This window comes from Eleginops maclovinus, chromosome 18 (assembly GCF_036324505.1).
Source record: "Eleginops maclovinus isolate JMC-PN-2008 ecotype Puerto Natales chromosome 18, JC_Emac_rtc_rv5, whole genome shotgun sequence".
In the NCBI taxonomy this organism is placed as follows: domain Eukaryota; kingdom Metazoa; phylum Chordata; class Actinopteri; order Perciformes; family Eleginopidae; genus Eleginops; species Eleginops maclovinus.
The window spans coordinates 13,804,136-13,816,233 of NC_086366.1; the positions used below are offsets into that span (position 1 = coordinate 13,804,136).

The 12,098-nt window shown below is 39.5% G+C and overlaps 2 protein-coding genes across 7 annotated transcripts in view; one reads left to right on the forward strand and one right to left on the reverse strand.

The window, feature by feature from the left end:
- LOC134880006 (ribonucleoside-diphosphate reductase large subunit) overlaps positions 1-12,098 on the forward strand; it is a 305,041-nt gene that overhangs the window by 250,745 nt on the left and 42,198 nt on the right. The gene's annotated exons all lie outside the window — the stretch shown is intronic.
- relb (v-rel avian reticuloendotheliosis viral oncogene homolog B) lies at positions 1,702-11,909 on the reverse strand. 6 transcript variants are annotated; one of them, XM_063907077.1, is made up of 11 exons: positions 11,655-11,909; positions 10,978-11,001; positions 9,641-9,822; positions 6,619-6,942; positions 6,051-6,217; positions 5,804-5,895; positions 5,453-5,584; positions 5,249-5,353; positions 4,008-4,223; positions 3,800-3,871; positions 1,702-3,018 (listed from the first exon to the last, which is right to left on the reverse strand). In XM_063907077.1, the coding sequence occupies exons 1-11, from the start codon at positions 11,710-11,712 to the stop codon at positions 2,573-2,575; spliced, it is 1,818 nt and encodes a 605-aa protein (XP_063763147.1). In that variant the 5' UTR covers positions 11,713-11,909; the 3' UTR covers positions 1,702-2,572. The 6 variants fall into 6 exon arrangements, with proteins under 6 accessions (XP_063763147.1, XP_063763148.1, XP_063763152.1 ...); XM_063907078.1 differs by lacking the exons at positions 9,641-9,822; positions 10,978-11,001; positions 11,655-11,909 and adding an exon at positions 7,628-8,388; XM_063907082.1 differs by lacking the exons at positions 9,641-9,822; positions 10,978-11,001; positions 11,655-11,909 and adding an exon at positions 8,070-8,387.

Below are 12,098 nucleotides of genomic sequence, written 5' to 3' on the forward strand. Positions count from 1 at the left end.
ATTGATTAGTATTTTATGCTCCTTTAAACTTTTGGTCTAAATTAGTAGTTACTCTCAAACATTTATCTGATAACTAGTTACTTTGTAGATTGAGATAGATAATATAAAACGTAATCAACAAATGCATAATGATTGATCTTCTCCGGTATCAAAGGTAGTTGGTCATAAAAGAGGTAATTTTATAATATGTCACATGTGTGAAGGCACATACACACAGGCAGGCGCTAAAAAGGAAAAGTTGATCCAGGAAATTCCCTCTTCTTGCTTTACAGGATAAAGTTCCATCAACTTGAAGGTTGTATCAATAATGCATGTCATTAAAAACAAATCAATCAATTCCATTTTCTCAATTGCCATCACAAATCATGCATATATTTGTATCCAATAAATAAGGCAATTACAGAGATACCTATTTCATTATTAAAGCCCCACTGTTCTGCCTTTAACAGCAATGATCACCTCATGCTACCGCCTCAGACTGTATGATGACATTGGTAGCGAGGAAATGATCAAACAAGTCCCAGCAGGAGTGTTTGGTGTTACCATTTAACATGAAGTAATGAGAACTTGGACACAGTCCAGTGTGGAGTTTCCCGCGGCCCTCAGCTCTGCATTCAGATCAATTCAACAGTGACGAGCAGATAGTATCACACCTGCTCTCACCGACACACCCCACAGCAACACACAGGAAAACCAGGTGCACTGATGGAGGACAGAGAGTTATATAATTCCCTTCAGAAACAGGTTTGTGAGTGTGAAGATCTTTGTACGCAAATTGATCCTTATCATAAATGATCAAACACCAAGACATTTTTTTTTGTTGAATTTCTAATAATGGATATTTTTGATTTTAAATTGTATATTTTAGGATTGTACAATCATTTTGAAGATGCCACTTTGGACTCCACAGCAGTGAGTCAATGAAGTTGTAGAAAAATGTATCATGAAATCTATAATCCAAATAATCTTTTTGGCAAAACTGACAGAAATACAATTAAAAACCAGAATTTGTAACAAGCTGAATGGCCCATCAAAAGAAGCTGCCTGATGTCATTAAAAAAGTGAATTGTTTAGTGTCCACTCTAACAAGCGCATGTCCAGTTGAGAATGTGTATGAATTACGCTCGGTCATCAACCCTACTCAAATAAAGCTATTTCTGTAGACAACTCCGCAATCAATGGAACGTCTAATGTGTTCTATGAGTATACTTCCCCTGTGCTGTGATCAGTTGTATGCTGGCTCACTCTTTGTAAATAAACTGATAATTCGTAACCATAAATGGTATCAAAACTGACACATTGGACATTTTGTTGTCCACTAGTTCTGTTATTTCCCCAATCTGAGTCAATCTATGAAACTTCCTGGAGTTACACATTAATCATAATGCTGGTCAGGATTGTCAGCTTTATGAGAAAAAAACGCTGTGACGGTAAGCTACTGCAAATAAACACAAAAGAAACCTGAGCGCTTCCCTCAAAATGACTCTCAAATCAGGCATTCAAGATTGTCAATGTTGACATTTGAAGCATGAAACTGTCTTGTGTTATGCCAAGTTTCTTTGTTTCTAGAAATAAGGTTAGGAATGTGAGTTGGCAAACAGCTGAAGGGCACATTTAAGTGCCTTCTTCGCTCTTCTATCTTTAACAAAACCTCTCAGAAGCAGTAGTCTGTTTTCAGAAGAAGAAACGACAACACAAAAATCAGACGGACAGTTTATTTGCTGAATTATTGACCCAACCATGCCCCAGCGAGGGGGTTAAAGTTGGACATGAGACAAGAAATCTGACTGTTTAGCACGAGAGTGAAACTACAGAACAATGGGAAGTGACACTGACAGAGTTATAAATAGGAGGAGCCGAGGAGGACTGGTTTCTATTGCATTTAGGTCGATTAAATATTAAACAAGCCAGCTAGTGTGAGAGTTACATCAGAGTAAAGGCAGACAAGAACAATGTGAAGCGCAGATCTGAAACTACTGAGACTTTTTGTTTTTTTAAAACCAAAACTGTACATCAACTTCTTGTAGGAAGTCAGGTTCTTCTCCCAATATCATGTTAAAGCAAACATAATAGATCTTAGACTAAGATTAAATGACAATATTTAAACGTTACCTCACTAATCATTTGTTACAATGGAAGGCATATTATGGGAGGGTTTCTGTGGTTTCCAGAGGTAAATATAGATGTTCACGAGTTCTCTTTTTAAGATCCACAGTGACTATGGGAATCAGCATCTTCTGACCATTAATGCTGGCGCCACATATGTAGGAATGTTTCCTAAAGCCTTGACCAGCAAGGTCTTCAAACAAAGACATTAGTGAGAAGGGAGATAGCTTCACAGTTCGGGGAGCTGGAGCAGCAGTCTTTATGGGAAAACATAATCTGGCTGTAAATCCAGAGGAATTAAAGGAGAACATTTTGGGAAATACACTTATTTACTTTCCTGCAGGGATAGATTATGGATCTTATAATTCTAAGCAAGAACGCAATTAAGACCAATCACCAAAAATCTTTCTTTTAAAGTGGACAGAAAGTGTGTGAGGACGCTTCATGACGCGTGACTGTCCCGTCCTCATAGCTCTTCTTCTGTCTTCACCTGAACCATGTTGGAGGGGCTGTCCTGTGCCTCTGACTGTGGCGCCTGGTTCTCATTGACGAGCATGCTGAACTGCAGGTCGCTGTACTGGGAAAAGTCCTGAGTGTATGTGCCAAAGTTCTGGTTTGAGTTCATATCCATGTTTGCAAACGTGGCGTTTGCATTGAGCCCTGGCTCAAATCCAGGCAGGCACATGGTGAAGGTCGGGTCGGCAAACATGTCCTGCAGTTCAGGTAATTCTAGCAGGTGATTGATGATTGTCGTTGCGTCGGTGTCGGTGTTGGAGTCCTGGGGCTCACTGTACTGCATCTCATCTAAAGCGAAGGTTCCGGACTGGGCAGCACAGAGCCTGTCATCTTGAGGCATCATGTTTTGAGGCTGCGGGAAATGAAAGGGCTGCTCCGCTGCAGGTGCACCTTCAGCTGCAGGAGAGGAAACAGATTGTGTTACAGAGAAACTCAAAACTTGATGAAAGGTCCTTTAAAAAAGGTAGAGATCTTAAACTTAGATCATGATGTGAGATTGTTGCCATTTGAAACTTGTTCATATTTAAAGCTTGAATAACAAAAACCTCCTAACGTACAATATATTAAAATATTAATATACATACACACCGTTTATTGGGCACACACAAAAACATTTATTTTTTGCAGTCCAATGAATACTTCAATAAATCCTACCTTTCATAATGAATATAAATGTATTCTACCTTAGTATGTGTAGATTAGAATGTAAAAGTATCTGCATATATGTATATAACATTGTATATTTACATTTCTTTATATTTTTCACAATTGACAATAATAACCTTGAACACAGAAAAGTCCCTTAAATAAATTAAATAAGATGATACAATTACAATAAGGACACTACAGTCGCATTAATTCTATATGTGACTTCTGTGCTTACATTCAGTGTGAGCGTAAAAGTGGCAGATTCTGGTCATACATGACGGCAGATTTCAACATGCAGTGTAAGTTAATACAGCGCATCTTCTGATACAACAGAGCTTTGTTAATGTAATCAGTATGACCTGTGCTTTCCCTGCTGTAACAAGTCAAAATGTTTGCGGTTAAAATAATGATAAACAGACACAAAGACTCTGTGCCTCATTGAGTCAGCTTACCTCCACCTGCCACCAGAAAAAGTAAACATGAGAAAAGCGTGCATACATTGACAGAAGAAAAGTCTTCCAGGCCTCACCTGTCCCACACGATTTCTCTCTGAAGCTGATGTCTGACTTTATCTTTCTCTTCCGTTTCACCTCATATGGATCTGAAAAAAAAAACACAGATAATTTAATTGACCTGATGTTTGTGTTTCGTGTCATAGAGGATTTGATGCTTTTGCTTTAAATCAAGTAAACCCCACTCAGGCTGAGGCTGCAGCCCTACAGACAGCGCTGACTGACCCGGGTTGTGTGGCAGGTACGTGAAGGTGACAGACTCGCTCTCCATCTGGTCCGAGAGCCGCCGCAGGACCACGCTGACTTCCACCTCCTCTGTGATGTCCTGCTCCTGGTACGGCGGAGTCTTGAACACGATGGCGATCTGCCGGTGCACATCTGTCTGCGCAAACTCCCCGCACGCCTTCCACGACCCTCGCCTGAAGATGATCTCTATGTCATCTGTGGATCAACGACACACACAGCCATAGGAATCATGATCAATGAGAAAAATACCTAATGCATCCTAACTTTAAAAGAACAATAAAATCACTTTAGATCAGTTTATAAATGACACAAAGAGACTATGTTCATTTTCTTTAAACAGAAACCCCTTTCACTACAGAGATCCTGCAGTAAATACCCACATCATTTGATGGCAGCTCGTGAAGCTTTTTTGTATAAAAAAACTAAATGAGTTGCCAAATAAATTACAACAGATGCAAAGGCTGCTAAATACACACAGGCTCAATCACATGATGAATCACATGATCAGTACCATCAAAAGGGAAATGGTGGTGAAATGATGAGTTAAGGATTGAAAGACATGAGGTCGACAAAAACTGAACATAGGAATAAGCTTTATTCAATTGGTGTTTGGGTACCACTTTACAATAAGACTACCCTTATTAAGGATTCATAAAGGGTTTACAATTAGGTTATTAATTAGGTTGTAAACACTTTATTAATCATCAAGAACCATTTGTAAACCAGTTCTAACGTAGATTTCATACATCAACACAGGCTCTCTATTTGTCAAGATGACTAAGCCTTATATTGGCTACCTAGCTTACTTCCTCTTCTTCATCAGCCATCATCCTTGATATCTGTTGTTCACTGAGTTGATTCTCCCCCCATCCATCTTGATGTTTCTTTGCATTCCTCAGTTGCCCTGTTTATCTCGTCTTTTAAAAGCTTATTAATGATTTATAAAGTGTACACAACCTTATTAATACATGTATTACAAACTATTCGTATACCCTTTATAAGGGTAGTCTTACTGTAAAGTGGTACCGGTTTTTGATTACAAAATATACAAAAGACATTAGTCATTATCCTCTGAATGTATGCCGTTTGGTCTGCTGTGTACCTGAGCCAGCAGAGGATGTTTCATAAACTCCAGTATTGAAACTGAGCTTGTCATATGCACTCCTGCTGTGTGAGCCTAGTTCTGTCAACACTTTCACAAATATAAAACTTCCTCTTACCTTTCTGCACTTTGTCACACAACATGTAGATTTCCGTCTTGCCGATGCAGGAACCTCTGTACTGGTTAAAACGGCCCATCTTCAGCTGAGAGGTGGTTGTGGCCTCTGCACACAAACAAAACAAAACACGCAACAACGTGTGAGAATCAGGAGGCACATTTCACATATTGTTGGTGCGGTTCAATACCAGAGAGTGTTGCTTACTCTTGTCATAGATGGGGTTGGACAGCACTGGGCTGAGACAGTCTTTCCCCCCGTCGTCCCACTCAAACTCACACTGAAAACACAGACGCACCACGTTCATGTCCATGTCTTCAATGCCCTTTGTGTGTCCAGCTGGGGAGAAAAACAAAAGTCTTAATGAATTACAAAAACGAGTAAGAGGAAACAGTGTCATCCTCCTTTATTTATATGTAGTGATGTGTAGAAACATAACAATATTATCTATGTGTGTGTGTGTGTGTGTGTGTGTGTGTGTGTGTGTGTGTGTGTGTGTGTGTGTGTGTGTGTGTGTGTGTGTGTGTGTGTGTGTGTGTGTGTTTTGTTTCATCTTACTTTGAAAGGGGTCAATATTTTGGCTTCTTCTCTTCTGAAGAGAAACGTCCAGCTCTTTCCTCCTCACACACTGGATCCCAAGGTTGCTAAAGCTGAAAGTCCAGAAGAAAAACAATACTTAGTCATGACATCTTGGATGAACAATACAAAACAAAAATAATGAGGTTACTGTATGAGTCAGAGAAAAATGTATTTGATACAAAGTGATATGTTGATGCAGGAGATGAATAAGGGATGGGACGAGCACCTGTGACGTCGGTTGCTGTGAGGATTGAGCGTGACCACGCAGATCCCTGATCCATTCGGGCAGTCTTTACCCACAAGGCAGTGGGGGTGAGGCCGGTGTGGGGGGTCTTTGGTCACCAAGGAAACAGTTACAGTAACCCTCTTTAAGTGGTCGATGGGACCTTGAATCTGAAAGAGAGAACAGGAAGATTAAATACAGAAGTGTGGAGGAGACAAAATACAAGGCAATTCACAGAAACGAGGAGCTTTGAAATTGTGAAACATTTTGAAGATTCAATAAAATAAATACTGAAATTGACATAAATGAAAGTGTCAAAGTGTTGTCAGAATGTGGGCAGTTGACGAACCGCCCACTTTGACCACACTAAGGCTGGGATTTGTGGGGACTTTCTTATTGACTCCAACAACCCGCATCCTTCCAGCTCCACCCTAATTGCACGGGTCTAAACAGGGGGTTTAAATGTACACATCTAAAACTGTGGTTAAACCATCTCCAACTGCTGCTGAGAGCTAGTAAACCCCCTTTAAGATCCAACATGATGTAACACACGTAAGTGTAATGTCTTCACCTCTATGGCAGGCTGACTCTTGTTGGTTTCAGTGCTGGATGCCCCTAGGATGCTGCCGGCTGAACGCCCTTCACATTCATAGCGAAACCTCATGCCTCTCTCTTTGGGCTCCTCCACTATCACCAGCTTGGGCTTATTCAGAAGCCTCTCCAGCATATCGCTGTCGCCTCCACGGTTCTGAGAGGGAATACCGGCGGAGCTCTTGGTAGCCAGCGAACACGAGGTGACCCGACCACGCTGAGAGGAACCGGCTGGGAAGGATCGGGAAGGATGAGCCATCTCTCTGGAAGTGCAGGACGGGGGCTGAGGGAAGGTGCAGGTTTGCTGTTGAGAAACAATAGAACAACATTATACACATTTTTATGTACCCTTTATCTAACCTGCTAAGACCTATTGAAGTTGGCGACCTCTTTTTCATTGGAGATGTGGTCAAGACAGCATCATAAAAAAGTTTCAAGAGACTAAACAATAAATTGTTTCAAATGGCTGGAGAAGAAAACATTGACATGTTGATTAAAAAAAATACACTTATCAAGCTGAATTCCTACACATTATTACATAAACTATAGCAACTTCTATTGTGTGCTCTAGAGGTGTGATAATATCCATCCAAAGATAAAGATGGAAAATGTCATCATCTGCTACTATATTTATACTCTGCCAAATGATGAAACGTTTGAGTTTTTTGACCACTCAAACACAACACAGTCAGCGTTCACCTATTCACACACACAATCAGCAGCAGAGGCTTCCATACAAGGAGCAACCGGATCAACAGCAAACATAATCACACACCTAAATATTGTTGGGAATTCTTTTGAGAGCCATTACGGATAGCATTATAATATTGAAAGAAGAAAATGATACAATATTTCACAACAAAAACAAAATTAAATTTAAGAATTACCTTATTGGCCCCCCGTAGAATCAGAAAACAACATAAACTTACAATCAGAGAAAAACAAAGTCACAGGTATGTTATTTTAAAGTATGAGGAAGATAACCAAACCATTTTAGCAGATAACACTGTAGCTGAAGCACTGTGCATCTCTGAAGTGAAATGAAGCATCGAAGCAGAGTCACTGCATGTATCTTCTTCTTAACATTCTTGTCTTTATATCAGTGCAAGAACCATGCGCTCATTTGACTCCTCCTTCTTCTATATCTTATTTCCCCCTTACACCACAGATACCCTATTTTCCATCCCACTCAAGACTCTTGCATGTGTCTTATTCTGCTTTTACTTTCTCTATCTACAGTCGCTGCATGGCTCCCTTGCTTCCCTTCTGTTCAGTTATGTCTCTGAATGGGTTACATGTGACGTAAAAGGAAGACCAAGCAAATCAAAAAACACACAAAAGTTTTAAGTTTATCTGAAGCATCAATGTAACGACAGATGAATAATCAAACCTGCAGGGCACAAAGAAGAAAAGAAGTTGACCTCTTGTCACCTCTGAAGCAGTAACTCAGGCTGAGAGCTCATTAAACTGTTGCAGCAGAGATGTCGGTGATGCCTCAGCATGAGATCATGCTTCACAATATCCTGTCGAGGAACAGACGTCTGTTGTCAAAGAGCGTGTAAGCCTGGCCAAACCTGTTAGCCTAAAAACAATGGAGCTAAACAAAAGCCTAGCAGAGTGAGCTGCTATTGAGCAGCGAACAGGAAATAGGAAGTCAGCTCAACAAATCGACCAATTGGAGAAGCGTCTCAGAAAAAAGAAAAAAAAAAGTGAACTTTCACCCCTTGGTGGGTTTGGCTTGTAAACAGAAAGGACGTCAAACCGAAATAGGGAGTCATATTACAGTTTTTCCATCCACTCCTCTCTTTCAGCCTCCTACGACAGAAAAGCATGCAGAGGAGGTGTGTCAGCCTCTATCACAGCTGCAAAACTCTCTTGACAAACGGTATAACAATACAAAAACCCCCAAATGTTGCAATCTTACTAGCACATCCTTAGCTAATAAACACTTTGAGATGTTTTCGTGTGCCTTACATTAAGAGCTCTCTGTGCATGCCACATCTTCACTGCAATGTGATCGTATTACAACACTTCTGATCTGTAAACCACGTGTTTTATGGTAAGAGCCCGAGCTGCCTGAATACTTATCTCAACAACAAACAGCCCTCTGCAGGCTATACATGTACTACACTGCAGTGAATTCCACCAACATTTAATCCATACAACAAATCATTTTTCACTTAAACTGCAGTCCTGTCTTTGTTCATCCTAACAGAGAATAAGCCAGACTGGAGATTCTCCTGTTGTTATTATTCACAAGCATTCAATAGCAACATGAAAGCAGTAGGGACTAAATAACAGTAACATTGGTGTGTAAACAGTTGTTTGTGGCTAAATATATCAATATTTGTGTATTTTAGGTATGCAACACTGGTTTTCTAGAGGTTAATCTGCAGAGTTGGTCAATTGGTGAATCTTTAAAATGGGGGAAAATTACAATCAAGCTTCCAGAGCTCAAGGTGACATTTGTAAACTGAAGGGTTTCCTATACTTAAAGGCTAATCAGGTAAATTATTTTTTTTAAACAACCAAAAAAGCAACAAATATTTGTGTTTGAGAATCTGGAATACTTATATCCATGGGTTTATTGCTTTCACTTAAAATTTTTGGACAACCAACAAGTATGTAAATTGGCCATTTGTTTTAATTCAGTCTATCTTAGATAAGGACAACCTGTGGAAAACCCACAGGTCTGCCGGACAGAGTAAATTGGTAGACTTTCCATAAATGGTTACAATCATTAGTAATGAGTCTTGATATTAAGGCAACATTATGCAGCTTCTCCAACTGTGTAAAATATTTAATAATAAGTCCTTATTTTATGTAATTTAACTTTATCTGTGTTTTTGAGGCCTGCTGCTGCTCCATTTGCATCAAAGCCAGTGTCTGGGTCTTGCCTACAGGCATTCTGGGACATGTAGGGAACCATGAACTGAGATGAGACCAAAACAACACAAATGACTACACTGGTACAAAACACAAGATGTTTTTCACCCTCTCACCTGACATGCAGTGCCTCTCGCCACCAGTACCGGTTGAGATGTCGGAGAGGAACTTGAGGAACTCTGCCGCAGCATCCTGTGGTTCTGCGGCTGGCGGAGGTCAGCAGGAGGAGCAGGAGGTCCGGGCAGGGAGGGTCGCAGCCGCTCTACTCCGTCCTCTGTGATGATTTCCTCAATGAGGTCTGGAAATAACAATAATATCAATATTTTTTTCCGAAAACTTCATAGCTGAACATTAAATAAATACCTCACACTAAAGAATAAAGTTAACACTGCTCTATCGATAAGGTGTACTTTTTTAAATAGTGATGTGAGGCGGCTAATAAGATCTTAACTGAAGGATATAAAATGGTCAAACCTCAATATTAAGAAGGAACTGTGCTGATGAATATAAATGGACATGGAAGATCTAATATATTGAGTCTCTCTAAAGACTCATAATTACACGCATATTTTAGGGTTTTTCTCACAGCACCATCATAAAAAGGTTTTACATGTTATAAATGATTAACCCTGTGGGTAAAAGGGCAGTATCTCACAGTAAGTTCCATATATTAAATGAGTGTAATTTATATAGGCACCACTAATAATAACTATAAAATAGCCCTGTGTGTTTGGATTTTGTGTTGATTTATTTTTCAGTTTATTCATTTTTGATGTATATGATGAACCTTAAAGCGTTATAAAATGCACACTATCCATTTTATTCTATATCAGGACACCGAAAATGTGCCATATTGGGCTTATATCATGGCCAATTACCAAAACCTATACATGTGATGTGTTTAACTGTTTCACCAGTGATGTTGCTATGGTTACCAGAACATAAATGTCATGAACACTGATTTCCACTTGCGGTGAGGAGTACAATGTCTGAGGTTTCCCACTCACAGAAACTAGTTTCCTGCAGCTAAGGTGTGCAAAACATTTCCAAAGCAGAGATTGTTAAATTCAATTTGAATTGGTAACATTTTTGTTATTTTGACAATAAAACAATTAAATTAAAACATTTGATAGACTATACCTGTAAAAAGGCAAGTACATTAAAAAAAATAATAGGTAGATTTATGAATTCTCAAAATAAGTTGCAGCCTTAAATACAACAAATATAAAACATTAATAGATCCAATGTTTAATAATGCGGTTAAGCTTTCTGAAATGTTATTTTGCCTTGTTTATTTCTCGGGGCCACCTCACTAGCCCGATGTCACATTAGAGGAAGCACAAATAGGCAAGCTAAAGATGGTCTGACTTCGCCTTTCTGCGAGGTTGCAATAACAGAAAAAACACACACGTGTGATTTACTGTTTTTTGGGCAAAAGGTCAAAGCAACTTACCGAAATCTGACGGCGCTCGCGGCTCTGCAGGAGACAGACAGAGTGGTAATAAGTACTACTACTACTATGTTACTCAGTAAAAGATCAAAAGTATACAAAATACACTTGATTATTGTTATTTCCTACTTCAGAATAATACTGGTTCTAATCAGTGATGTATTTATGAATACATCACTTTAATGTTACAGATGGTTAAGGTGTAACTACTTTAAATAGGGCCTTTTGCTGGGCATTTTAACATTATCAGATTATTTTTTATTAATAATCTAATCGGACCAAACTAAGAATTTGATGTTGTCAAAGACATGTTGCAGTAAACATTGCTATATCCTTTTTATACTTTTTAGCCTCTCTAAGGATGCAATAGAAAAGTATTAAGTGGGATAACATTGAATAACGTTATGTAAAGATCAAGTACCTCAAGTTTGTATTTACTGTTAGCACTACAAACAGAAATAATCTGATATAATAATAATAATCAGAAATAATCTGAATAAAACAGTTAAATGTTAAACCAGGAGTAAGTGGAGCAGAGAGAGAGCCGGGTAGCAGTGTGTGTTACAGGGGAATGGGTGTTGGCTGCTTTGCTCTTTCAAATCACATGCCTGCTGGTGATGTCAGCCCTCTCACACACAAACGCACACTTACTCACAAACGTAAAGATTAAGATTTGAAACCTGTGCCGTTGAAGATGTCCATGTCTTTCATCGCATGAGAGTTGTCCTTAAAGAGCATGAACTCAACCGTCGTGTCCTTGAAGTTATTTTCAAACCCGAATATTTTCGGTATTACTCTTCGCGGTGAAACTCTGTTCAAAAACAGCTCCGGTAAACAAGTCTAGACACAAGCTCTGAGTGTGTGTATCGACTGGTGACAAACTGTTTTACTGTGAGGACATGTGCTGAAGGTGTTGGGAGTGCAGTTCGCTTCAGCCAAGTCTTTCCGCAGCAGCTCGGTTCTGATAGGCTGCTTCAGGTCGGAAACCCCCTGAAAATCATACGTCATCTCCCAGAGGAAAACCCCCCCCGCAAAGACAACAGGTGCCGAACTGCAGGTTTATTAAGATGCACGTTTTACTTATTGTAATATTCAACACCCAAATACCGTAAAAAAGTTTCACA

Coding starts and splice junctions, on each gene's coding strand:
- relb (XM_063907077.1), bottom strand. CDS start 11,712: ATGCTCTTTAAGGACAACTCTCATGCGATGAAAGACATGGACATCTTC. Junction 5,896..6,050: donor CACAGCAACCGACGTCACAG/GTGCTCGTCCCA, acceptor CTGGACTTTCAG/CTTTAGCAACCTTGGGATCC. Junction 4,224..5,248: donor GTGTGACAAAGTGCAGAAAG/GTAAGAGGAAGT, acceptor GTTGATCCACAG/ATGACATAGAGATCATCTTC.